The 27,841-nt window shown below is 45.6% G+C and overlaps 1 protein-coding gene across 1 annotated transcript in view; it reads left to right on the forward strand.

Moving 5' to 3' along the window:
* The first annotated feature begins 392 nt into the window (after positions 1-392).
* Positions 393-27,841, forward strand: part of mink1 (misshapen-like kinase 1) — a 41,217-nt gene continuing 13,768 nt past the window's right edge. The window contains 17 exon segments of the mRNA XM_080013402.1: positions 393-616; positions 844-1,175; positions 7,332-7,397; positions 9,336-9,518; positions 11,404-11,514; positions 12,115-12,205; positions 12,301-12,431; positions 13,506-13,560; positions 17,600-17,678; positions 18,157-18,332; positions 19,282-19,351; positions 19,447-19,657; positions 23,926-24,033; positions 24,586-24,672; positions 26,033-26,209; positions 26,891-27,061; positions 27,345-27,611. Of these exon segments, the coding sequence (XP_079869528.1) occupies positions 1,119-1,175; positions 7,332-7,397; positions 9,336-9,518; positions 11,404-11,514; positions 12,115-12,205; positions 12,301-12,431; positions 13,506-13,560; positions 17,600-17,678; positions 18,157-18,332; positions 19,282-19,351; positions 19,447-19,657; positions 23,926-24,033; positions 24,586-24,672; positions 26,033-26,209; positions 26,891-27,061; positions 27,345-27,611 (2,040 nt within the window). The 5' untranslated portion in view covers positions 393-616; positions 844-1,118.

Genomic DNA, 27,841 nt, shown 5'->3' on the forward strand with positions numbered 1-27,841 from the left:
TCCCTCGACCTTATTACGCGCTACTCGGTTGAGTTGTGGAATCGTCGTTCGCCGCTCTATCATTCTGTTCTACCAACACCTGCTGCGGATCAAACGGACGAAGCCTCGGAAGGTGGAGCGCCTCCCTTTCCTCCCTCCGTCGCCGAGTTACTCGTCCAGCACCGAATCCAGAAAAAAAACAATAATAAAAAATTAAATAAGCGTCAAACCGCAGCAGCGCGGAGCGGGTGTTTTGTCCCCGCCGGCTCGCCGTAGCGCCCTCCCAGCACGGACACTTGAGGAGCCTCCCCGCCGCACGACACAGCGCCGCCGCCGGGAGGACGGGACGCGGGACGCCCGGGGGCCGGAACAGCCGAAGCGAAGCGAAGCGAAGCAACGCAACGCAACGCACCGCGGATCTGTTTGCTTTTTAACGGGCATATCGAAACCCGGAGGCCGCTGTGCCGAGGAGCACGGGGCCACGGGGAGACGGGAGTGCGGCGGCTCGCGGTTCCTCCCTCCGCACCTCCCCCGGAAGGCTGTCAACACAACGCGGATGAAGGGAAAGTTTGAGCCGGAAAAGAGGCTCCGTAGCTCGGATGACTGCTCCGGTCTGACTCGGCCTGCGTCAGCTTCGGTAAACTACCCCTTTTTATTCTTGGTTTTTTTTTTGGCTTTTATTTTTATTTATTTTTCAAGTTTTGACAATAGCGGCGTCCGAACGGTGTTACCTTTTTAATGTTTAAACCAGGTAAATCCATTAAAATAACAAGCCAGCAGCAGCCGCCATAACAACGTGTTGTTGTTGTTGTTGTTGTTGTTGTTGGAATAAATCCGATTTTATTTTCTGTTTATTTCCAGCAGCTGCGTCAGCCGCTGTGCGACACCGCAGCTCCTTTAATTCCAGCCCCGTTCTGAACCACTTTCCTACTGAAACGTCACCGAACCCGCCCGGATCCCTCCTGTGTCTCCGGAGCAGCGTCGTTCCGCGGCCCCCCGCTTGTGACGCCATGTAGCGGCTCCCCGGCCTCCCCTCGGCCCGCTGGGACCCACCGACCGCCGTCGAGAGAAGCCGCCCGGACCGCCGCCGTGTTCCGCAGTGTTTTTTGCATCTCCGCTGGCTAAGTTTCATTGCAGCCATGTCGGAAAACGCCCCCACACGAAGCCTGGACGACATCGACCTCGCAGCGCTGAGGGTGAGTGACCACGTTCCACAAGTTAGTGACACTTTGCTTATGGAGGCTGTTAATAAAAGATTTATTACAGTGGTAATCCATGAGATACTTAAAAAAAACCCCAACAACATATTTAACACTTAATTCAGCCGGGAATATATAATAAACAGCCATTACATTTATTTAGGTTATGCATGCGCTCCTCTTTATGCTGATTACATTATTGGTGGTGGGGTCCGCCACCTCCATTGAGTGAAAGGCACCCACAGTGAATTTGTGCCCCAGCCCCCTGGGCTTAAGGTGAGCCCCCGCCGAGCCTAAGCATCTGCGTTCTTTTAAATGTATGTTTAAGATTGTTTATTTTATTTTTTTTTTAACTATCAAAATAGCAACGTTAAAATAAAAAAAAAATGAGTCTCTCTCTCACATACACATTGACAGCGGACCCCTCTGAATAACCGCTCCCCTGGGGGATGTTTTAAGCATCCCGTTGGATTGGGTAGCGAAACCCGGTAGCACTAGGGCGCCGGTTCCTATAGGATCGATATCTAACCGCACCAAATCGCGTCGCAGTGCCTCATTTCGGTGTCGTGCCCGAGCTGCCGATCTCGTGCTCCGAAACCGCCACCTGCGCCTTCACTAAACATTATGGATTGGAGCACGCCGCTTGAAATCCTCTGTTTGAGGCGCCGCCGCTTTCCTCTCCCCGTGCAGCTCTAGTCGTGGCCAGCAAACCATCGATATGGAGGAACACTCACCAAAAAAAATAGCCCCGCCGCCTCAAGCGACGAAAGAAAATACAACAAACCAATGGATCAGAAGAAGGAAAACCTTTTGGAAAATAAAGTGGCGACGTAGAGCGAAGACGAGGGCAAACCAGGGTGATGAAAAGAACCATTTTCAAGAGGAGGAATTCTGGGACTTGTGTTCCACCCATCACAGACGATCTTATGGATTGACACGTTAAGTGGCCCTTGGCTTGTTATTGAAGCGAATAACCGGCGCGGCGAGCCGATTAAATTAACATCTCGCGTGTCTATCACATATTGCTGAATCTGGTCTGTAAAATCCTTGTCAAGCTGAAATAGAATCCACACAATTTTCCTCAATGTTTTCAGAGTAAAATGAAGTACAACAAATATATATTTTAAATTTTCTATATTTTAGACACATTTTAGACAAACATTATTAGGTATTTTATGAATGCACAGTGGGAATAAAAACAACAACAAAACATGACCCTTGACGTTTGACCCTTCACGTCTTAACTCGGCCCCCCTGGGGGAGGACCACCTGGCCAGGGTCCCCAGGACCCCTGCTTCAGAAGCTGCAGAGCTCTGCTTTCGGGCCCCCGCTACGCCACAGGTTCTAATGTCAAGCGACGATTGAGAAACCCTTAAATATTCCCGGGAGGAGAAATCAAAAACATTCCATCCAACCTGTTCGACATCAATATGTGCCAAGAAGCACGTGAGGAGCGGCCTCGGCTCTGGAGGCCCCGCGATCCGGCGTGGGGGGTTCATCATCCGGTGAATCTCTTTAACGGAGCATCTATCCTCTGCGATAAGCCTGATGGGTGAGGAGGCCGGGCGAGGGCTGCCTTTATCGTTGGAGGTGAGCTCTGCGACCGTGATTTAACGACGGTACGCCTGCTCCTGTCGCCTCTGTCGGCTTGGGATACAAAACGATGCAGCATTGAGACAAATAAGCTCGATCTCCGTTCATCCGTTGTTCTGGTCATTTCAGTACATTCAGTCTGGAATATTTCGACTTTTCTGTCAAAGGAAGGAAATGAACTCGTCAAACTAAATGTTTAACGTTTGATAAGAAAGGAAAATGCTTGACTTGCACCTGGTGTTTTCAACGTGAAGAAGGAAAAACTTGCGTAGAGGAAAATATGATTTAAGGAACTGATGCCAAACCAACTTTCTATCGCTCCTCCAGTCTTATCTGAGCGGGTATTGAAACTACCGCTGTAGATGCAGGTGTGTGTGTGTGTGTGTGTGTGTGTGTGTGTGTGTGTGTGTGTGTGTGTGTGTGTGTGTGTGTGTGTGTGTGTGTGTGTGTGTGTGTGTGTGTGTGTGTGTGTGTGTGTAAGCTGTGGATTTCGAGAATCCAACCTTTGTCGCGAAAAAATGGAATCGCCCTAAAACTTGCCAACATGTTCACGATGGCTGTGATGGCTGAAACTGGATATGAAGGGCATGGAACCGTACAAAGGTCCTTCAATATTAGTATCAGAACTCGGTATCAGCTAGTTCCTGAGATTGAGTACTCAGTACTCCATACCGGGTCACAAAAGATTAAACGCATCCCTTTTTCGGGAATGTCATTCGACGGTATTTCCATTTACAACCACTTTCTATTTTTGGGATACGGGCCTTCTGTTGATGTAGAAGGGTTGAAGGGTGTTTTTTGAAGTTGTGCCCACACCAGGAAAAGCTTTCCCTCGTTCCAAAACAATAAAGTTGTTGAACTGTTGGCAGTCATTCATGTGATTGTAATGTTAAATGGGCGTTTGGATCGGGCTGGAGTCACCAGACTCACTAGAGTCTTATCTGCTCTTCAAAGTCACCGTCCGGAACACGGCGCTGCTCCTTTGAGCTCTTCAAGCTGCCTTCTTAAAAAAAAAAAAAACCCAAAAAAACTGTCCCCGTGTCCTGGCCGCTCCCAGGTTGTTGGACTCTGTCCCTAATTGCACATGGATTCTTGGAACGTCTTCCTTTCTCCATAACTACCGTCTCCCTTTCAATTGATCGAGACCAAACTGTGCCCAATGCAGCTCGAAGCAGAGCTCGGCACCGTCCTGGAGGCCTGCCCCTGGTATTTTGGAGAAGCTGCTTGATCAGTAGTACTGCTGCCAACGCTGGACATGTCACTGATTTTTGATTCATAACTTTTATCGATTGACTGCTCTGCGCAAACGAAGCCCGATGTGATTAAACTGTCGCCAGGTTTTAAAATTGGAACATAATCCTCCTTTGAGCAGCGACTCGAGTTACGTTGGAGTCTGAAAGCTGGAGCGTTTTTTTTTTGTTTTTTTTTATGATTTTACTCTCACAGTAGAACAAGTAGAACCGCTGTATACGTTTATCCCCAGAGTTATGTTTATGTCTAATCCATTGGCAGGAGCCATTGTCACTATGAAAACAAGGGCTATTAGATAATGTGTTTATGCAATATTTAATCTGTGGATGACGGGACGTTGTCGCCCGTTGCGTTTTGAACCTTGCGTTGTATGAATTTGTCGGTTTGATCTTGGCCACAGGTTAAGGCAGATCGGTGCCCTCCCTTACCGCGCAAAGAAAATCAGGTCATGAGGCAAGTAAGGTGGAACCACCGGCTTAACCAAATTCTTGCATCATGGTAATGTGATTATGCTCTTGGTTGGAGTTGATGTGATTCCTGTATGAGAGGCTACTCTGATTCGGCGCGGCCAGTCGGAGCAGCTATACATTATAATCCAAATGAACCGCATTTCCCAAACTCAGTTTCAGCTCTCATCGCACACTTTTGGCTCATGGTTTGGACCTGGTATGCGTTTGGTGATGCATGAAAGAAAACACCGTTACCCTTCCTGTGTACTGGCATTGTTAAGTAAAGCAAGTATTGTGACCCTGATACCGGTCTTTATTTATTAGTCAGTCATGTAAAGAGTTTGTAAAAAGATATATTCTAGTGTTTCTAATCGCACAAAATGTTAATATCCATGCACGCTTGGTGTACGGAGTACGGTGTATGTCAGTTGGACTTTGAAAGGAATTTGCTCGTTCCAGAAAGCCTTCAACACTAATTTTGAAATACATGCTGGACTGGATTTTTAAATGTACATTGCAGCATTAATCACTGTTAGGACGGACCAGCGGGAGATTAACATTTATGGTATGTTCTCCTGCATGTGTTTTGCTGGTTGATCCAATGGTGGAGTGAAGGGAATTTACAGTGTACTGACTGACCAGCCCAGTAACATATCGCAGTACATTCACCGCCTCGAATACTCCACCCGACCTCTTAGAAAGTAAACACACCTTTCCAGCCAGCCCTGCTGCTCTGGGTTCACAATTTTGAGCATTTGCACAAATACTCAAGGGCAGTACCGGACCTGTTACCAATATCCGTGCATCCCAAGCTTTGATGGTTTAAAAAAAACAAAAAACAATAATTTTGTTGTCCGATTCCTATCGCCCAATCCATTCCACGTACATTCATATCTCAAAGTCTTTGACTCAAAATCCTCTTTATTTGGAAATTGCTGTCATTGATGTTATGCAAGCGATGGCGCTCCGTGCCAGCCACCTCGGAAGAATGTGTGGCCTGCTTCCCCGTGGAATATCGCCAGTACTGTAGAATGGAAGTCGCCGGGCGATCCAGAGAGCGTGCGACTAAACAAAAAGGTGTAGTCAAAGCCCAGCGTAACCCATCGAGCACCCTGGCCTTCACACGGACACACGTTCGACGGGTGCCAGCGTTGCCGTCTATAAATAGACGACAGAGCTCCCCGATGGTTTGAATTCGGTAGACCGCCGTTAGATTTTCCTCCTAGTTGGCCGTTGGTTTTCCTGCTTCCGCGCTCGCTTGCCTACGCTGTCTTTGTTGATTCTTGGCAAGGCCTCTGCCATCCTCCACCCTCCTTAACCACAGCGCCACCCCTCCTCCTCTCCATCACTTCAGTCCCTCTCACACTCTGCGTTGGACGTGGGTGATGCTGCCGCCTCTGTCATTCCTCCCTATGGATAATTGCATTACTCTCCTCCTCAGTGGCTCCGTGTCTTCTCCCCAAGCTCATCTGTGTTTCGGCGCCACAGAAAAACCCACAGCCCCTCCGCTGTCGCTACTCCACACTCCACCTTTTGCATTATACAGTTATTGTGCGTTATTCTCTCTGAGATTCTGCCTTTGAGTCCCCCCCCCCCCCCCCCACCCTTGTCCAAGTCTGAGCACTCATCACTGGAAAGGGATGAAAAGCTCGTGAGGTCGTGCTGCAGGTTCCAGCGGTCCCCTCGCCCACACGTTATGCATGAGCCGTAGAAACGCTGTGGAAGTAGAACCGGGTGTCTCTCTGGGGAAATGGCAGCCCGATAGAATTCTCAACTTGAATAACCCGGCTGCTGTTCATGTCATGAGTTGTGTGTTCAGCGGTTGTAAAAAGAAATAACATCTAAAAGGAGCGCATCTGAAAAGAGGATTAGTCATACTTCTTTGTCGATGATGTGTTTGTGTTTTCACTATTGATGATTTGTGGAGCATGTGTAAATATCTGCATTAAAAATGCAGTTGTTGTTATTGTGGTCATCCATATAAGCCATGCTCAAATATAGGGCTGATGGCCTCGGTTGAGGAAATGTCTGGATTATCGTGTGTGTGTGTGTGTGTGTGTGTGTGTGTGTGTGCGCCTTTGCTTATAGGCAAGGTTTATATCAATTAGCCCGAGCAGAAAAGTATTATAATCCTGGGCGTCCATCCTATCGGAATTTCATATGGCACAAGTACTGGTATTTATATATTATAATATACAAATACCAGTAATTGTGATACCTGGATTTAGCACAACATTGTGGGATTTTACCCAAACAAAAACCTGAGCTCAAGAGCCATATCAAACATGTCAGATATTAAAGAAAATCAAACTTTTATTTTTATTTTTGGCTCAAGCGTGTTAGATGTATGGTAATAATTATATTCAAATTCTCCTCGATAGAGCTGCAACGATTAATCGATTAGTTGCCAACTATTTTGATAGAGTAATCTTTTTGAGTCATTTTTTTAAGCGTCACATTCCTTATTCTCTGATTCCAGCTTGTTAAATGTGAATATTTACTGGCTTCTTTAGTCCTGAATTACAGTAAACTGATAATCTTTGGGTTGTGGGCAAAACAAGTTATTGGAGGGCGTCCCTTTGGGAAACAGCGATCAACATTTTTCAGCATTTTCTCTCATTTTATGGACAAAACAACTAGTCGATTAATCGAGAAAATAATCAACAGATTAATCGATTAATGAAAATAATCGTTAGTTGCAGCTCTAATCCTAGACCAATGGTATGAGGTTGCCCTTATCTTCATTTATCTCATCTTCACTTATCTTATCTCAATATACAACCTTATTGTAATATTTTTATTAATGATGTGTCTTTGACGTCCTGCCTCTGTAATTCTTGGCTTCTCTTCTCTCCCACAGGATCCAGCAGGCATCTTTGAGCTGGTCGAGGTCGTCGGAAATGGGACCTATGGGCAGGTGTACAAGGTGAGGAGGAAATAAGAATTATTATATTCATTATATCATACTGTTTTTAAAACCAAAATGAGCGGGTTTACCAGGGTTTTTTTAAACGCGGGTAAACCGGTTTAAAGTAGGTGATTGACACCATTCCCGTTGCCGGGAGAAATGCAGTTTTCTTTTCTGTGTTATTTTATGGCGTCACGTTCAACGTCACAAACACACCGTAAAAGGGGCGGGTCATGGTTCCTGTGTGATTGGGAATAAAACAGTAGAGGAGACAGCAACTTAAACGACATAAAACTGTAAAATTTGGAGAAGTATTTTGAGCCGTTCAAAACGATGGGATCGTTGGTGGACGACCCAACACTACAGTAGAAGCAGCGCGGAGGAGTATCCGTGCTCCGCTCCTTCAGCGGCGTGGTGCGGAGACGCTCCAACGATTCCGGAGCGCCTTGGGGCGGTGCTGGAGCGGCTCGGAACCTGGCGGGGAGCGTGGGCGTTCTCCGTTGTTGTCCCCGCGGAGCGATCCCCACCCTCAAAAACATTTCATGGTCCTTCATGCGGGAAGAAGTCATTATCTTGTGATTGTGATTTTGGATTCTAAATGGGATATGAAATGATGGAATGATACATGGATATTCCTGTCTATTAACGGATGTTAATAGACAGGATGTTAGCGGGTGTTACTGGGTCTTTGGCCTAGTGGAAAAGGGGTATTACTGTTGTACAGGGGAAATGTACATCCCTCATACAACAAAATACTCATGAATTTTGATATTTGACAAGGTTATTATGGCCTGCATACTTCTGTTTGGTAGATTTGGAGTTGTATTGCTGCGTCCAGAATTCTACATACTACGTAGTGGATGTTCGTACTGTTGTCCAACGTGCTTCAGTATGTCATGAACATCACTAACATCTTGGACATACTATAGTACATGGTCATGAAGCCGCTCCACTTCCTATCAGCACGTTGAGGGTTGACGCCGCTGCGTGGAAACTTCACCGGCGTCTTCCCAACACAATGCGTTGTGGGATAGTAATGTGCAGTGTTTGCATGCTACGCGATTCCACTGGATGTAGTATGTACATCCTGGTACTTTTGCTCCCTATGGTAATTTAGATGGTATGCTAGTATGGCATTTTGCAGATGGCATATGTTGTCTTGTCTCAAGTCGTACCTGCTGTCTGATAGCTGTCTGATATGATGTTTATCTGATGTTCATGTGATGGCTGTCTGATATGATGTTTATCCGATGTTCATGTGATGGCTGTCTGATATGATGTCCAACTGATGAGTGCTTAGTATCATGAGTATTGAGTTGACTCGTGGTCGCTGGACATTTCTAAAACCCTTTCCAGAACTGGTCATCATTGCAACTACTGTACTGATATTTGATATGTTTGTAATCAAAAGCTGTAGTTAAATAGACTTGAAATATATAATCATTTCTATATAAGGCATTTGGGGCACCCTCCATGCTATATGATATAAAAACTTCAATTCACATGAAACCCTTTTCTAAAATGCAATGTGGCATATCTGCACCAATAATGCAGTTTTAAGAAATAAATTAAATACTCTTATCTAGGTTCAGTCTGTTGCTTATCCGCCTGTATGTGAAATGTAACACAACATTATTGGTGGTGGCTCCAAAATAATGATAAAGGTTTAAAAAAAAAAAAAAAAAAAAAAAAAAAAAAAAAGAGATGTCACGCTCTCTATTTGCTGTTGTCGCAAGTATTTTGGAACCTAAACAAAGTCACGGGCCAAAAAAAAGGTTGAGAATTGCTGGAGTCCAGAAGGGTCAGTTTAGTGCGGTTGTTGGAGAAGCCTCCAGTCAGTGGCCATCATTCATGCCGTGGTTTATCGATTCAGGAGAAGGAAGCCATTCGGGATCTGACGAGCGTGCAGTTTTTAAAGATGACTGACCGGAGCAAATCATTTCACATTTTAATCAGGGGCGTCACGTGAAGACGGGCCAGCTGGCGGCCATCAAGGTGATGGACGTCACGGAGGAGGAGGAGGAGGAGATCAAGGCGGAGATCAACATGCTGAAGAAGTACAGCCACCACCGCAACATCGCCACCTACTACGGCGCCTTCGTCAAGAAGAGTCCGCCGGGACACGACGACCAGCTCTGGGTTTGTCTCGTCGCCATTTGCCACCAGCTGAATGGATGTTTTCGGGGGCGTTTTAGTGTTTAGGCAGTCTTTAAAGCCAAAACACGCCAGGCACAATTTCAAGGCATTTCCTTAATCAATAGTTAACCTAAAAGTACCAGTAAAGTGAAAATCTAAAAAAATAGCCAGTTCCCCCTGTTCTGAGACACTGGGGGCGTGTCCGCTGGAGACGTTGAAACCACGCCCGATCGCGCCCCAACATATAAACGTTCACATTGGAGTAACTTCCATGTTTAAATGTTCTGTTGAACCCAGTCCTGTCTCTAGTTTCTCACCTCAAAGCGTCGGCGTCTGCCTTGGGGACTCGCCACTCTCCGGCGCCCCCTGCCGGCTCCTCCGCAGGCCAGGACGGTGCTCCGCGGCCTGCTGGCACGCAGCTAATGCTAAAGTAACCAAATTGGTCAAACCAGTGGGACGGTTCTTTATTGTTCCGTGTGTTCCGGTTTGCGCCGCTGTGCGACATGGTGGGCGCAAGCCTGGGATGTGCCGGGGTGGGGAGGAGCACCCGGAGGCACTCACAGGACCGGCTCCAAGACTTGGCATGAGTTCAGGTCTCCCTGAAGACGCCTTTTACTCAGACTGTTCATTCCCAAAACAGCATTTTATCCCTCACTCCCGGGCTGTCGGCTTGGCTTATCTCAGCTCTAATGCTCCAATTCGGACCTGGTGTTTATATACTGGTAGGGGGAGGGGACATGCCAAGTATGACCGCTTTACGTCATCAAGTCATGATTTAGCCCTGCCCCAAAAAATCTGGACCACAAAACTAAAGTCAAACTCCAAAATGGTCTAACTCCAAATTCAGTACTACATCGTTCAGTCTTTTCACATATTTTCAGCAATGACATTCTAACATGTATGATGAAACAAATCACTGAATTTGCTTTACAGGGACTTTAACAAACAATCGTCGATTAATTGATAACATAAAAGCTAATGACACTTGTTGAACGCTCACCGACGCTGGCAAGATATCAAGCAGGTTTAATATCCGGTTGTGTCGGGAGCGATGCAACGAGCTACAGCCAATGAGAGCAGACATGGAGTAAGGGGGAGGAGTCGAGACTGAGACGGGAGTGCACAGAAACTCCCGATGCACAAACACAGCCAGAAACACACAACATGCCTATTTTACTTTTCTTCTCTTTGATTTTAATATATTTCTTATTTAAATTCTGCTTTTATTCATTTTTTTTCACAGTAATCAAGAATCTAATGATAAAAAATAAAAAATAAATCCTATCCTGTGCATGGTATCGAGTAACTTCTCACGTGTGTTTTCGTGACAAAATGTGGTTTGGAGACCCGACAGACTGGTCTGGGATTCCTCCTGGTGAAAGATCTTGTAATGTGTGACCCCCTGTCACCCATCAGTCGTGTACTGTAGTGTGAAACCACAACGACTGCAAGATTCCCCGTCACAAGACAGAAAGTCGTGTAGTGCGAACAGCACAGCGATCCGGCCACTTTGAAACTTGTGTAGTCTGCCCATGACATTAGTTGTCGAGCAACAATAAACATATACAGTAGTTTCCACCTCTGCATCGAGAAGCTCCCGTTTTCCACGCGCAGCCATGTTTGTTGTTTGTCGATCTTCCGGAAGCCTCCATATACTTATTTTAATTTTTTTAACCTGTGCTGTTGTCAGCAAGTCTGCAAGCGGCGTTGAACTCCTCAAGCTGGGAAGCCAGTCTTTTGATTCATCGTTTGAGACGTGAAAACAATCTAAATGCGGCGTGAAGTCCATCGGCGAGACGAAACTTTGTGGGGAAATTCGCGCTCGCTCTGAAAAAAATAAATAAAAATTCAGATTGTGATTATGGCTCACTGTGTGACCTGCCTGCAGCTGGTGATGGAGTTCTGCGGCGCCGGCTCGGTGACCGACCTGGTGAAGAACACCAAGGGCAGTTCCCTCAAGGAGGACTGGATCGCTTACATCTGCAGAGAGATCCTCAGGGTGAGAAATCAACAAATCCCCGCACATTGCATTTTTTCCCCCCACATTTTGTCCTGCACTGTTTGTATTTGGCTTCTGCCACGAGAAAATTCTGCAGAGAACGTTTGCATTTTCCACATTTTGCTATTCAGACTATTTTATTGGATTCACTTGCGCCTGGCTGCGCTTGGTCATCGTAATACCGCGAAAAGTAGTTGAAAAGAGTAGCGGTTAAAAGGTTGTCTGTAAGACTGCATCGCAGTAAAATAATGCAGCTTTCTGAACTTCATAGACTGTTCTAGCTGCTCCGAAATAATATATCCACATTAATGAGGATCACATCAAAGCTCTACGTTTTTTTTTGGTTTTTTTTAACTCAACTAGCGATCCGCAAAATATTGTCAAAAATCTATCTTGAGGTAAAAGTCAAAACATATTGTGATATTTGATTTTCGTCTATCACCCATGCGACGTACTTCCTGGGCTTTGTCTTCAAAATGAAAAGGTTCCTATGTCAATTCTGTTGCGGCGAGTGTACGTGTACGGCTTACATACAGTGATAAACCCTGCTGGCCCCCCCCCCACGACGGACATGTTTCTGACCTCTGTATCCGCGTCCAGGGCCTCTCCCACCTCCACGCCCACAAGGTCATCCACCGAGACATCAAGGGCCAGAACGTGCTGCTGACTGAGAATGCCGAGGTCAAACTGGGTGAGGAGCCAAATCCATGACTTTTGAATTCCATGACAAATATATTTCTCGAACCGTCGGGTTGAACGTCGCCCCCTGTCCCCTTCCGCGCCCAGTTGATTTTGGGGTCAGCGCCCAGCTGGACCGCACCGTGGGGCGCAGGAACACCTTCATCGGCACGCCGTACTGGATGGCGCCCGAGGTCATCGCCTGCGACGAGAACCCTGACTCCACCTATGACTACAGGGTAAGCCGCAGGACTTTGTACCATTGCAGCCAAGTGGAGTTCAAATTCTCAACCCTGCGACGCCACTCTTTAATAATTGCCAAGAACCGCTTACGATAGCTCAGTAACCTTTGGAATGTCCAGAGCACGGTGTCTATTTTGTAGATTTATGGCCGCCACCCGTCCCCATCTTCAGAGGACAATCTTACAGTTTGATCAGCTGAACACATAATCATCATTGCACTCTAAAGAGGGGGATAATCACCACAAGTGAAACATAGAATCGAGGAAAATGTAGGCGACACAGCATAATTAAATCAACAAAAAAACGTAACAGCAATTACGGCACTTGGCCTCTTCAGCTATTGCAATAAAGGAGAAGTAAAGTGAAATGGTTAATCAGGAGGGTGTTCAAAGAAATGTGTGCGGGAGATGCTGGTAGTGGGTGTTTGACGTGTCCACCTGTGTGTGCATGGGATTGATCCCAAATTAGTGCCGGCGTATGAGGTCAGAAACCTACCGTTGTGCTGCTGAGCAGCAGAAAGGCCTCTGTAAGAACACTCCCAGCCCAAAGCACTGCGTCGGAAGAAGAACCCTGGCCTGGTCTAGTCGTTTGTGTTTTGGTGTGATTTTTGTGAGAAAAGGTTGTTTAAAAATTTAAAATTTAAAAAAAAAAAAAAAATGTTAATTCAATAGTTTAATGTATTTTATTGGAGGCATCACCATAGCAACATATCGGTTGTTTTGTTTTGCCGTCGCACTTCACCCCCGCTCAGGGGTTTGTTTTTTTTTCCTCTCCCCGTGCCGTTGTCCCGTTCCCGTCTTCAACAAGACCGCAGATTGCTCAGTTCTCCTCGATAAGACAAAATCTTAATCGATTCAATTCTTATTAGCAGTTAATCGATAGTCGAGTTTTTGTTAACATCCCTATTTCCAACGTCTTGTTGTGTGGATGTATGTATATAGACGGATAGATACACACACACACACACTTTGACGCAGCATTCCTTCTATTAAAAACTAGAATGTAAGAGGCCAATTCTTCACAGTAAGAAGGAAATTAATAAATGTTGGCGTGTGTGCGTGTCTCCACAGAGCGATATCTGGTCTCTGGGGATCACCGCCATCGAGATGGCTGAGGGAGCTCCACGTAAGTCTGTCTGTCCGTGTCTGTTGTGTTTTGGATCTCCTCAAAAGCATCTTTACAGTTTTAAAGCCAGCATAATGCAAGATGTACAGCAGTTCTGAGCTGTTTAGCCCTTTGAATGCTCCATTTTAATATTTTTTGTTTCTATGTGTTCAAAGGAACTTTTCAGTCGAGATCATTGATGAGCTGATCACTACTTCCAACTCTGATCTGCTCGACTGTGGTCTTTGTACAGTAACAAAGTACAAGTACCTTGCCACAAACATTTTTCAAGTATTTGTTCTTAAATATAATCAGTTTTCACAGCAAATATCTATATTTTTTTACTCTATTACATTTCGAACACAGTCGTGTTACTTTTAGTTTTTTATTTTTAATTCTGCATTTATAGTATATTTATGAGAATTATACGCTATACTATTTTTTTGTAAATTGTAATTCAGATTCATCATGTTTTTCAGGGAAAAACAAATCTTCTCTTATAGGCTTTGTTATATCACAGAACTGGACATTTAAATAATTGAAAACTGGAATGTGGAATGGACAGTTCCCTCATGCAGACCTGCCAGCCTGCACACATGTTTTACAGGAAACAATCAATCAGTACAAAACAATGGCGTACATTTATTGGATATTTGAATTACATCCCTGCGACTGGAGCAGATGCTACGACCTGTGGTTCTGTAAACCCTCCCTCTCCTCTCACTCAACATCCACTGATACACAGCAGCACTGAGCTACTTTATTGTCCACCCAGGTGTAACGCTGCATTTTGAGGTCAAATGGAAAAGTGGGAGTTAAAGTAAAGCACCAAAGATGTGACCGTGATAACGTATAAAACGCGAGACGCAGCGATCGATTGGCTGGTGACTGGATATAGTCTGTTTTCACCGGTCGCTTATTTCATTTGAATTTATTTATTATGATTTCAATTTATTTGCAAAGTCTCATATAAATATAATATCAATGTATATTTATATTTTTTGTATAAGACTTTAATTTAAAGTAGAATGTGGATATTTCCATGTAAGTTATATGTTGTGTCCAGTTACGGGTTTAATTATCACATTTACATTTACATTTCGTCATTTAGCGGACGCTTTTATCCAAAGCGACTTACAATTATTCAAACAGCGACGGACGCAGCCATCAGGAGCAATGAGGGGTTAAGTGTCTTGCTCAAGGACACTACAGCATGCTAGCAGGAGGAGCCTGGGATCAAACCAGCAACCTTTAGATTACTAGACGACCAGCTCTACCTCCTGAGCTACCGTCCCCTATATACCGAAATTATACCGAAATTTGGTGACCATGGTGATAATATTCTATTTTTTATTGGAACTCAGTTACAGTTTCCAAATCAGCAATCTCACTATTGTGATAACTGAATTGCAGTGTAGTCCGTATGTGCCGCTGTCCAATCACGTGAGCGTGATCAGATCACATGATGTGTTTGTCATTGACGTTCAGCAGGACGGAAATGGGAATTGGCAAGAAAATTACAAACGCTGCATCCCTGGTTGGTAAACATATTCAGTAACTTTACCAGATGATGCATTTCAATAGGTATATCCTAATGAGAAGATGAATGTGTATACTGTATATAGTATTACTATATGAATCAGTATACTGTATAGAGTATTACTACATGAATGTGTATATTGTATAAAGTATTACTACTTAAATGTGTATACTGTGTATATAGTATTACTACATGAATGTGTTTACTGTATATAGTTGGCCGTAGTATGTTACGATGTAATTGTAATTGTCTTCGTTACGAGGCGGCTACGGTGTGAATAACTGATGGAGTCATTTAGCTGCAGTATCTCCAACCCCACGGAGACTCCCTCTTACACTGCTGTGGTACTCACAATATTTTCCCAAGGTTGCCAGGTCTGCCTTATGCTAACTCACCAAAAACGAAGGCCTTCGTGCTTCTGCATGAGGGCGCCTGGCTGCTATTTGACTGGGTGATTTCATTTCTGTGGAATGTCTTTTACACAGCAGCTGGCCCACGTTTTGCCTTTTTAATCCGTTTGTAAAACCTGCTCAGTGAGACGGTTTCCATGTGGGTGGTCTGAAGACCCGCTGCAGCAGCGTGTTGGTCAGGAGGCTTTTCACCAAACAATACTCGTGTAATAGTTCTGTCATGAAATCTACATGCAGCAGCACGTGCATATGCTTACTCACCTCGTCTGCGTCATTTCGATTTTCTTTTAGACTTTGGATGGCGTTGGACCTGGCCGGTCAGTGATTAGTCATTTTTCCACTTAGTAGCCGTCACAGCGTCACCGCGTGGAAGAGGTTAGAGAGCGACAGGCGGAAAGTATTATGGCACAGAACTGTGATGTTGAAGATGAGCAGAATTTGCATAAACACAGGGATAGTCAAGTGTCGCTGTAGCTGAGAGCTTTCACAATTATTAAATTGAATCTTGAAGATTCTACGATCCTGTCTCCATGCGGATTTAAGGGGCATTTCAAGCTGAGAAAATGAGAAAAGTTGCAAATAATAGCGTGCAAAGTTGTTTTCATCTACCTTAAGTATTATATGTTTAATGCCAATAACGGCTACCTTCATGAGGCTGATGTGTATTATTACACTTTAATAGCTTTATACTGTGATAGTGGAATAAAATAAGCCAAAATAGACAATACATTTTTTTGCGCAATGATTAGTATAACAATTAATAGGAAACTAAAACATTATGATTGTGACGTCCTATATCTTTTGTCTCCAGGTAAATTGATCTGTTAATTCTACGTAGAGCTGCGGGGCCCTCTAGTCAAGTAATAGAAGAGTGATATATAGTGTGTGTATACAGTGTGTGTATACAGACTAGAGAGCACTTAAATACCTTGCGTGTTGATCTACCATTCACCTGACACAAAAAAATGTACGCACCGGGCAGCTTGAGATGATCCCAATATTTGCGCGTTCCGAATCCCAGGTCCAAGATTCCAACGGATCATGAGGTTGAACTCCCTCTCATATTTAATGCGTCATATTTCGAGGAATTTTGGCCCATATCTTCTTGTAATCATTCATTTTTAATCGCCAAATTGTGTCTCGTGATAGGGTGGATCTTCCCGAATAGTAAAGTGAATGGTGACTGAGCTCAGTGTGCTAGATACAGTGATGCAGTTGACGGTTTTCCTTGGCGTGCAGTAGCTTTTTGGCTGACGTTCTGCTGCCTGACTGAGGCCTGTTCTCAGGTGGGAGCGGTGGAGCTAACCAAACAGGTTTAGCTGCCGCCCTGCGCTGGGAACACGGTGAGTCAACGGCCTCGCTCCGCCACTCAGCCCTGGGCTGAAGGAGAGGTTGGATAACAGCGGCTGTAGCTGCAGTATTTTTACTCAAGTACTTGACGGTACTTGTTTGATTAATTACATTTTCAAGGACTTTATAATTTACACCCAAATATCTTATTTTTTACTGCTTTTCTGCCGGTGCGCTTTAACCGGGTTTCTCATACCGTCCATCCGAGATTTTGCAGAGGTTTTTTTTGGTTTTGCAGAGGTTTTTTTTGGTTTTGCAGAGTTTTCGTCGCGACCAAACATGCCTGATTTTGTCGCGGCTCTTCTCAAAACTTGCGATTGCAATTTGCAAACTCTAATGCAGCAACATGCATGAAAATAAAATCAGCACAGTATGAGGATTCCCTGATGCTACCCCTGACTGAGGCTGTGCTGGGAAAGGTCTGTTGATTTGACCATTTCATGTGCAAAGGACACAGACATTGTGCAAAATTGCAAGCTCTATAAATATTGCGAGGATTGATTAGATTGGCATTCGTTATTGTGGTTGCAAAAGTGCAATTTCCTGGATACGGCACCACTTCACCTTATACGACAGAGGTGAAAGGACTGCATCAGTCGGGACCAAAAGTGTCTCCACACCAAATGTATTTTTCAGTGTTTAACAAACTGCCGTGCACGCGCGCGTTTACACACATGCGTATCTGACGGTAGATGATTGAAGTGTATCATCGTTGCTCTGAAGTTGTGGTGTTAACAACCCGACCCTCCTGCTTCTGCAGCGTTGTGTGACATGCACCCGATGAGAGCCCTCTTTCTGATTCCCAGAAACCCTCCTCCGAAACTCAAGTCCAAAAAATGGTGAGTACTTTGCTTTCCACTTTTTTTGTTGTTCTTTTGACCTGGTCCTCACCATTATGCCACTTATTGTGTAATGTTGCTTTCGTTCGGCGCTTCAATCCAACATTGATACAAAAAAAAAAAAATAATGTGTGGAGACCAAACATAATGAAATGCATTTAATTTTAAAACGCAAGTGAAACAGGAGGTTGAGCGGGTTGACTGGTAATCGCTGGACCCACCGCCTCCGTTTTCACTGTAGGAACGAATGTGTGTGCGAATGGGTTATCAAATGTGGTACAATAAAACGGGGGGACCCGAACAAAAACCAAGCACTTGACTTTCCTCACACAGAGGGTCCGGTTGGAGCGCTCCGTGGTCGTGCTGCTGTAACGCTTTGGTCTTGTTTCCCTTTTCGAAACCCGCCCTCCCCCGCTCCACCTCCCCTCCGCCTCACCAGTTTTGTCTTCCGCTGACCTCCCCCCCTCCCTCCCCCCAGGTCCAAGAAGTTCATGGACTTCATCGAGGGCTGCCTGATGAAGACCTACCCCAGCCGCCCGTCCACCGAGCAGCTCCTCAAGCACTCGTTCATCCGGGACCAGCCCACCGAGCGGCAGGTCCGCATCCAGCTCAAAGACCACATCGACCGCACGCGCAAGAAGAGGGGAGAGAAGGGTAAGGCCCGGACCACCTCTTTTGTTTTGATCTGTGTCGGTCTATTTATACTCTGTGTGTTCTGAGTTTGTGAAATCTGCTTCTTTCCTGCCTTGCTGTTGCTAGATTTTCCCGCTGAGAGAATCAGTAAAGGGCTGTTTTACTTTGTTGTAACTGTAATCAGCCCTTTTAATTTTTGTTGGTAACCATAAAATATTAGATTGCATTAATTATTAAATTAACCCTCATGCTATTACACCTTTTAACCAACGTATTTCCTAATAACTATTAGATTAAATTTTATTCATGAATGAATCTTCTGTTTTGTTTTGTTTTAGATTTTATTTTAATTTAGACCCTTTTTAGGGAAACAAATATACAACTAATGAATTTCTCTGAATGTAGTGAAGACTAGATGGATAGATACTTTTTTCATCCCTGGGGGGAATTGCACTGTTAGAGCAAATCACATCGGAATAGAATAATAAAGTAATAATAAGAAAAAAAAAAATGGCTATATGCAATAAACCCAAGGACGGCCTGAAAATTGCCAATATATGATAAAGCTAAGGATTAACTTAAAGATAAAAAAAAATGGACAATGAATGTACGATAAATAAGAAATAAAATATATAAATTGCTATTACAATAACATACATATAAATGGTAAGGAATAAGTGTTAACCTTTAGAGTTGCATAAAATAAGCCAAAACAATAAATAAACAAAAAAATAAACCTACAAATTAATAAAGAAAATTGACGAATATAGAATTTAGTGGAAATTGTCATGAAGCTTCAAGGCAATCAGAATCAGAAATACTTTAATAATCCCAGGGGGAAATTACTTTAAAAATCAGATCAAATTAGTTAAATGAAGTTGGAAATGGGACGGATATGACTCACAACAGAAGCCGCGTTGCAGGTTTTAGGCTCTGTTTTGACGTTCCGTTTGTCCCCGTTCTCCTCCAGAGGAAACGGAGTACGAGTACAGCGGCAGCGACGAGGAGGACGAGAACCGTGGTGATGAACGGGAGTCGAGGTGGGTGCTTCTCTTCAGACACCCCAGGCGGCCTTCCCCCCCCTTTTCCTCCCCCTCCAACCCCCTCCTCTCCTCCGCTCCCCCCCCCCCCGCAGCTCGATCCTCAACGTGCCGGGCGAGTCCACGCTGCGGCGGGACTTCCTGCGGCTCCAGCAGGAGAACAAGGAGCGCTCGGAGGCCCTGAAGCGGCAGCAGGCCCAGCTGGCCGCCCAGCGCCGGGACCCGGAGGAGCACAAGCGGCAGCTGCTGCACGACCGGCAGAAACGCATCGAGGAGCAGAAGGAGCAGCGCCGCCGCCTGGAGGAGGTGCGAGGGAGGGAGGGGTTAGGCGAGGCGTCCTACTGCCCTGATAGATACAGTATTCATCCCCGGAGGGAAATTCACAGCAGCTCACATTCAAAAAAGTTTAAAAATAATAACGTATTGGAATATCAATTTCATAAAGCTGCATTGCCGTTTATACCACAATGTGTCTGGGTTTGATCCCAAATATATTGTCTCCATTATCCGGAGTACATTTTGTGAAAAGCATGTCGTGTCGCGTGTTCGCCCGCTCACGGTGACTGTAGAAAATAAAAAATTAAGCCGGATCTAAATTAGTAATGAACTGTACTGAATTAAAGCTGAGGTCAGCTTCTCTGGCAGCGTTCCTTTTTTTTTTTTTTTTTTTGAGTCAAGGCAAGTTTATTTATATATCCCTTAACCGCAATATGGTCTCAGAGGGCTTCACAATCCCACGTTTCACAAGAGAAATCGACAGCATCCTCTACCCTTGTTTAAACCTCCATTCAGTGAGACGCTGAGCAAACAGGAAGAACAACAGGACAATACACCGCTGTCGCTGGTCCACTGCTCTCCTGATGATTAGCCAGGGAAGAAACTTCTCCTCTATTTATTCCATCAAATCTTTGCCAAAACATCAGTAGCAGTAAAGGCTGCGACATTGAAATGATCACTCCACTGATATAAAGTTATACATGTATTTATATAATGTATATAATTAAATGTCATTTTTTTGTTAATCGAGGCCACAGTCGTTGTCTAAGCCGATAATAGCGTAAGAAATACATTTTTACCCTTTGCAAAATAGTAATCTTTTGACATTAGAACAACGACAAAAAATGAGGTAGACGCTTTATTTACCTGAACCGAACTGGTGTCAACTCACATCCCCTCGAGCAGAAACTCTGCTCTGTTTTCCTCTTTCTATTCCTTCCTCGGACACGCCCAACTCTGATTACCATCAGTGTCTTGGAAGCAGCTGGGTTTATTCCTTTCTGACATTCATGGCTTTCGGCAGACATTTTAATTAGTAGAAAGTGTGTGTGTGTGTGTGTGTGTGTGTGTGTGTGTGTGTGTGTGTGTGTGTGTGTGTGTGTGTGTGTGTGTGTGTGTGTGTGTGTGTGTGTGTGTGTGTGTGTGTGTGTGTGTGTGTGTGTGTGTGTGTGTGCGTGCGTGCGTGCGTGCGTGCGTGCGCGCGCGCGTGCGCGCGCGCGCGTGTGGTGCTGCGACTGGGATGAAGGAGCAGCGGAAAACTACATAACACTGATGTCTCATGAACTCGACAGTCAGAGGAGGTGGGACTGGTTTTGCTTTAGATAAAGATGAGGGGGAGAAAAAAAATAGCGAAATCAAACTCATGTCATTCACCGAGAGGAATTTCCTCAAATAGCGAGCGTGGCTTTTACTGATCTCAGCGGCCGCCTGCCGCCGTGCTCCCCTAAATGAAATCCATCTTATAAACTTACGTTGTTTTGTTGGGAGACACGGGCACGGCCGGAGCGCACGGTGGACCGGCAATCGCTCTCTGTCTGTCACACAACCCACTGTCTTGATCCACGGCAGAACGCCCCTCGTTTTAAAATGTTCGTACCATACAAGTAGAAACGAACGGGAACAATAGATCTAAAGTAAAAACACAGTAGAGCCAGAACACACGGGACCCACACGGGAGGCGTGGTGCACGGCGCAGCGGTGGAGGAGAAAGAAAACACACGCTGGTCAGATTCAGCCCCGTTTACGTTTTTATATAAAACGTGATCGGAATGTTGCGACCCCCGGGAGGGGGAAACAAGCTTGTTGAGCCGGGGAAAGGAGGAGGTTGAATGGGCCGGAAAGGGAGGTTGAAGTCCGTCCCCCTGCCGCGACGCAGCGGCATTTGCACCGACCGCGGCAAGGGGAGCTCCGAGAGCCAGAGAGACGGAAAGACAGAGTTCACCTCGAGGGATGGCACCGAGAACACAAGAACCCAGATCACCGAGTCGGGTTGTTCTGGTCTTGTTCTGAACACTGAACGTCTTTTTTTGTCCGGAACTTCTACTTCTTTTTAAGTGTACCACCACCCTCACACTCAACATTTTATTATCAAGTTTGAGGCATTGAAAAACATGAGTTCACACACAGGGAATCGAACCTGGGTCGACTGTGTAGGAGGGCAAAATCTTACTCTCGACACCTGACACACAGCACGTCAGGTAGCGTGTTCGTACACACACATATACACTCGGTGGAGGCGTTCTGCATTTTTTTTTATCCGTCAGAGAACAATGCCGTCCGCGGTCGATTAACTAGCGGACTCGTCCTCTGATATGATACGTTCGTAACCGCTCTCCGTTTGGAAGCAGGGAGCGATGCTGCGTTCACGGGAACTCGGAAAACTGTAATTCCTCTTGGAAGTCACGCTGCCTTCACGGGAACTCGGAAAAGGAATAGTCTAACATCCGTGTCGAACAGCCAAAACTGACCAAATTCGGGTCGGGAGTTGGGTGTACAGCCCTAGTGATTCATCAGCCGGGTAGTTTGTTTGACACTGATATAAATCACTGAAATTCATTTCACTCACCTTTCGTGGTGGTTATTGGCCGGGTGGTTTGTATGACACTTGCGTTCTGCCTGGCTTCATTGCATGCCAGCTACAGATTTGGCCTAGAAACAAAATAATGCTCGTAATGAAGTGTGTGCTGTTGGCATATTTATTTGTTAACGCCACGATGGGATGTAAGACCAATGCCGTGACGTGGCGACTTGCTACAGTAGCTCCCAGAACAATAACGTCCCCTTTGAATGGCTGGCGTCCTTGTTTGAACCTGAAGGCGCTTCACCCTCTCTCCTCGTTACTAATGACAACAAAGTTCCCACTGTGGATTCGAGGCCTCGTGGCCCGACATGCCGCCGCGCGCCCTCGACAGCAGCGTGGGAATGGGCGTCTGTAATGTCAGACAAGGTGCGGTTGTGTCGGTAGGAGCGGGGAGGCACACAGGATCATGGGGCAGCGCGGTGGATGTTCCGCATCAAAGAGCTCTGTAAAGTGGATAATGTTGGATTCTCCGTTTCAAGGATAAGTCGAGGAACGGTCGTGCAGTCCTCAGCCTTGCAATTAAATAGTTAAAGAGATTGACCTCTCTTTCAACTCTTTGCTGTATTTTTAGAATGTGTTTTTTATGTGACGTTAATTTGTGGATTATGTTACGTATTCAACAGAAGAGAGGTTTTTTTAATCCAGAGATGACTGTATGTTGAAAGTGAAAAACCTAATCTATGTCATTTACCCAAAATGGATCTAAGCAAAGTGTGCTATCAGAACTAAGATAATTGATAGAGGCCAACTTTTTTATTTTTTTTATTGTACCATCAAGTCTCACTGGCCTAGAACAGCATTCCTCTGTGTCTCGCGTCTCAACTGCACCATTTTGTCATAAATTGTTCCGGTTCTGACCTCCTCAAAAATGAAATGTAAGGCCTTATAGAATTTATATCATTTATAACAACATTTATTACATAATTTATAACGGATTTTACTATTAAGAAACTGACTACTATGCTGCAACTTTCCGCTGTTCCCACAACGTTAAGCCTTAAAAAAAAAAACAATAATAATAAAAAAAATAAACGTTATAGCTCCTATTTGAAAATCGGAAATTCACATTATCAGACACACTTTACTGTATTTTTGGAACACGTTTTGAATCACTGTAATATCACATTTTATTAAAACTACCTTTTGTAATTGCTGCGGTAAATCCAGAGAGTCACGTTTGCCACAGCAGGTTGCCAGTACGAAGCGGCGCTGCTTCCTCGTGTCTTAGGTTAGTTGCGATGCAGCCAAAATAGTTGATAGTGGTGGATTTGCGTCAGCGTCAATAGAACCCTGAAATGCGGGAAAAAATGCACAGTGACAATATTGTGAGTTTTCTCTTTTTCAAAAAAGGAGATTTAACGTTTGAAGTCTTAATCGTTTGCTCCACGGGACTGCATGGAGTCACGGTGAGAAGCTGCGGCGGAGCGCTAAGTTTCTAAACCGGAAAGGCGTCGCGCAAGGTTTCTTTTTATGAACAGTTAGAAATGATGGGAACCTGCATTTTAATAGGGCCTGGGTTGGAAAAAATAGCAAACATATCCCTTAATGCAGTTTAATGGGCTGACTCGTGGCGTGAATCCGCCCTCATTTCCCGCTCTGTACGGAAGACAACAAAGGAGTTGGCTCATCTGCATGATGGTCGTTTTGAAATGTTCCCTCCTGCACAAACGTGCTCTCTGTGCTCATTCCTCTTCATCCTGTCACCCTTTTCTCCCAGCAACAGAGAAAGGAGAGAGAGATGGTGAGGCAGCAGGAAAAGGGTCCCCACAGGAGACTCGATGAAATGAGGAGGGAGGAGGACCGGAGGCTGGCCGAGAGGGAGCAGGTAACCAATGGTGCGGGGTGCGGGTGCACCCGCAGCCAATGGGAGAGCGGGGGTGGGTGGGGCGGGGGTGCGTGTCGGCCACCGGCCTTGTGGTGAAATTCCATCAGTCGGTTGCCATAGCAGCAAGGATCTAAATTAGTGTATTTATTCGGAGATGAGTTTTCTGTGGGCGTGCTCCATCTCTGTGAGATTGGATAACGTCAGGCTGCGGTGCGAAAGGGGCAGACTGGAGCTGCCCCTTCGCAACGCAGCCTGACGTTATCCAATCTCCGCGATATCAAGCGCGTCGCTTTAGAACGGCTCGCATTGTCCCCCGTCGCGACTGTGCACCACGCTGCTGCGCCAAATCTTTGCCGCCGTACAAGAATTGTCGAATTTAGAATTTCAACGGAGGGATCATGGCTGTGGCTCTCGATGAGCCCCCCCCCCCGCTGTGAAGTGCTGTGAAAGTATCTGCAAGCATATCTGTTTTGGAAAGGAGTAAAACTATGTAACTGTGCTGTTGTGTTTTTTTGTTTTTTTTTTGTTGTTTTTCTTTGGGCCTCTCCTCAGGAGTTCATCAGACACAAGTTGGAGGAGGAGCAGCGTCAGTTGGAAATCCTCCAGCAGCAACTCCTCCAGGAGCAGGCGCTGCTCATGGTGACTCCTCGCTCATCAACACCCCACTACACACTCCACTCATCATGGAGTCCCACCCCCCTACTCTAAAGTCAAAGTCAACTCATTTTCAAAACAGCGTTGACCAAATCACAGAACAGCTTCAAGAAATGAATTCAATTAGAACATAACAGATAAAATGTCATTGGTACAGAAGACCTGAAGTCCCCTTCAAGGTCCGAAGGGTTTGAATAGAGGGAGCAGATCTGATGTGGAGGAGTAAACGCTCTGTTCCTTCTCTCGTGAATCCCTAAAAAGATCAGTTATCTTCTCTCCTTGGCTTTAGCATCCAGCGGAGATTTGTTTTCTATAGATTTTGTGTCTGGTTCATCCTCGGTTTAATATGCTTTTGTGTTACATTTTTTACAACTGAGGTACCTTGGAAGTTGTACAGCACTTTAGGGCGCGATTAGGGTTTTTAAAATGTTCTTTATGAATAAACTGACTTGACTTGATGCTTTTTGGGTCGCAACAGCAACGGCATGAGCTGAGCCCGAGGAGCTGCCAAATGCCCCAGGTCAGAGGGGCTTAGTGACCCACTGTAGAAGGAGGCAGAGGAGGTCAGAGATGCCTTACAATCATCCCTGGACCTCACTGGGAGGGAGGCCACCAGACGGAAGGCAAGCGGTGGCCAGGGACTCCAGAGTTCCGAAAAAATACAAGAGGAAATTATTATTATTATTTCATGAAAGAGCCTGTGCTCATCTAGTATTCGAAAAGATCAGCAGACTTTTATTTTTATTTTTTTGTGGCTTCACATTGGAGGAAAGTTTCTGGCAGATTTCATCATCCGTATTTGTTGTTCTACAAAATGGTGGAACAGCCTGGAGCCTGCCTCGTCTGGTGCAGTGGAAAATCAGCAGAAGATTCCAGTTGATCAAAATATTGAACAAAAGCACAAATACTCTTCTGTCCTTCGGACACTTCTGTTGGGTTTTCCCTCTGCCTCATTTAACAGATTGCTGGCTCGCACTAAATGTAATGTAATGTAATGAATATTAACCGTTAAATGTTTGATTTCTGTTGAAGCATTGCAGACACCCCTCTGCTGTGATAGTCCAAGTTGATCGGACAGTGAAAAACAGTTTCTGCCTCTGAAATGACGTGCAAGCGTAATATTAAGTACACCAAATTATTGCTACCACGTCCAAAGCCGTAGCTTTCGAAAGTATCAGGATAACGTATTACGTCCTAACCCGTAATGTGTTGAAGGGAATGGAGCCGTGTAGTATGTTGTTCCTTTTGCCCTGCGTACTAAAGCAGGCTTGATGGTAGTACCAACATCTAGTGCATAGTATCATCAAGGCTCTTCGCTGCTTTGTGTTTCGTTGCATTCCCTCAGGAGTACAAGCGCAAGCAGCTGGAGGAGCAGCGGCAGTCGGAGCGGCTGCAGCGGCAGCTCCAGCAGGAGCACGCCTACCTGGTGTCTCTGCAGCAGCAGCAGCAGGACAAGAAGCCGCAGCTCTACCACTACAACAAGAACCTGGAGCCCAACAACAAGCCCGCCTGGGCCCGCGAGGTAGCGGCCACGCCCACACCACTTGCTCAATGCCGCCATCTTCCTCCACGCAGGGTGACGGCTCGGTCCGGCAACGTTTGCCGGAGCTCGCGCTTTGGCCAAATCCCGGAAGCTTTAGGTGCAATATGGTCAAATCAACAAAGCGCGTAAACTTCCGTCGCCTCTTCCTGGAGAAGACAAAGCCTCCGTCAAGTGTATACAGTACTGATTTTATTTGGTGCTTACTGTAGGTCGAATTGGAAGTTTATTTTATAGACATATTACTACAAAAGCACAGAATTTTCTTTCTTTTTTTTTTTGTTTTTTTTAATTTTTTTTACTTTCAACCCCTCCTTTTTTATGTTTAGTAAATGAAAGAAAAGATGAGTCATTTGCAGATGCAGAACTTCAAGTAATGACATGTGATTTCCCCATTGGTAATAACAAATTATATAACAAAAAACTATAGAAAAGTTCACAAATTGCATCACAAATTTTGAGAAAAGTTGCTGCAAAATCAAACATTATAGAATCGTGGCATCAGCCCGGCTGTCGGTTGTTGCCATGGATTAAAAAAAACAAAACGATGTTTGATCACACACGTATAGCTGTATGAACGGGACCTTTCACGTTGTCCTAAAAGGACCCTGCATTTCTGGACCGTTGGATCAGCTTTCTTTCCATTCCCATCGTTCTCTGCAGGTGGAGGAGCGCAGTAAACTTAACAGACAGGGCTCGCCCAAGATCTGCACCACCGTGTCCGACACCGCCATCCAGTCCCGCTCCGACTCCATCAGCCAATCAGGAGGCGGCCCGGCGGCGCAGACCCCGCCCATGCAGCGGCCCGTGGAACCTCAGGGGGGCCAGGGCAAGGTGGGCGTTTTTTGATTTTTATTTTTTTTATTCAGAACGTGGGTAGGACGGGGACACGTGGGAACGTTCTCGCTTTTCTTCTCTAAATGCTTTTAGCTGCAGAGTCTCTTTATTTACACGTCCCTTCTCTTCTTTCCTTCCTTCCCTTCGTGCTCCTTTGTAACGCTTCCTTCCCTCATTCTCCTTCGTCATAAAAACACAAACGCCATCTTGGATTCTCCTTCCCCTGTGGCCGCTTGGTGCTCCCCTCCTCCCTCCGCCCGGCGCTGCTCGCCCCGTGCAGTTCCAGATGGCCCACTTGGTCCCGCTGAAGCCTTACGCCGCCCCCGTCCCGCGCTCCCAGTCCCTGTGTGACCAGCCCACTAAGACCATGTCCGCCTTCCCCACCCAGGACCCCTCCCTTGCCCCCTCACCCCGCCCCTTGCACTCCCGGGAGCTGGTGCGCCAAAACTCCGACCCCACCTCTGAGACACCCGCGCCGCAGGTCCACCCCATCAGGGAGGACCGCCGGCCCTGGATCCGCCTGCCTGACGTGGAGCTGCCGCCAAAAGTGAGAGCTGCTGGATGCATGGGGATATATAGATATATAGATGGATGGATGGCTGGATGGATAGATATAGAGAGATCTATCTATCTATCTATTAGACTTACTCAATGAGATGGCGTTTTTATTTAGCGTTAAACACAAGTTAACTTGTGTCGGTGGTTGTATACAGTTTGACACTGAACTTCTCCTATTTACCGCAATTGGATGTCAACTCTGGATGTGTTATGTCTCAT

This window comes from Zeus faber (assembly GCF_960531495.2).
Source record: "Zeus faber genome assembly, chromosome: 14".
NCBI classification, from domain to species: Eukaryota; Metazoa; Chordata; class Actinopteri; order Zeiformes; family Zeidae; genus Zeus; species Zeus faber.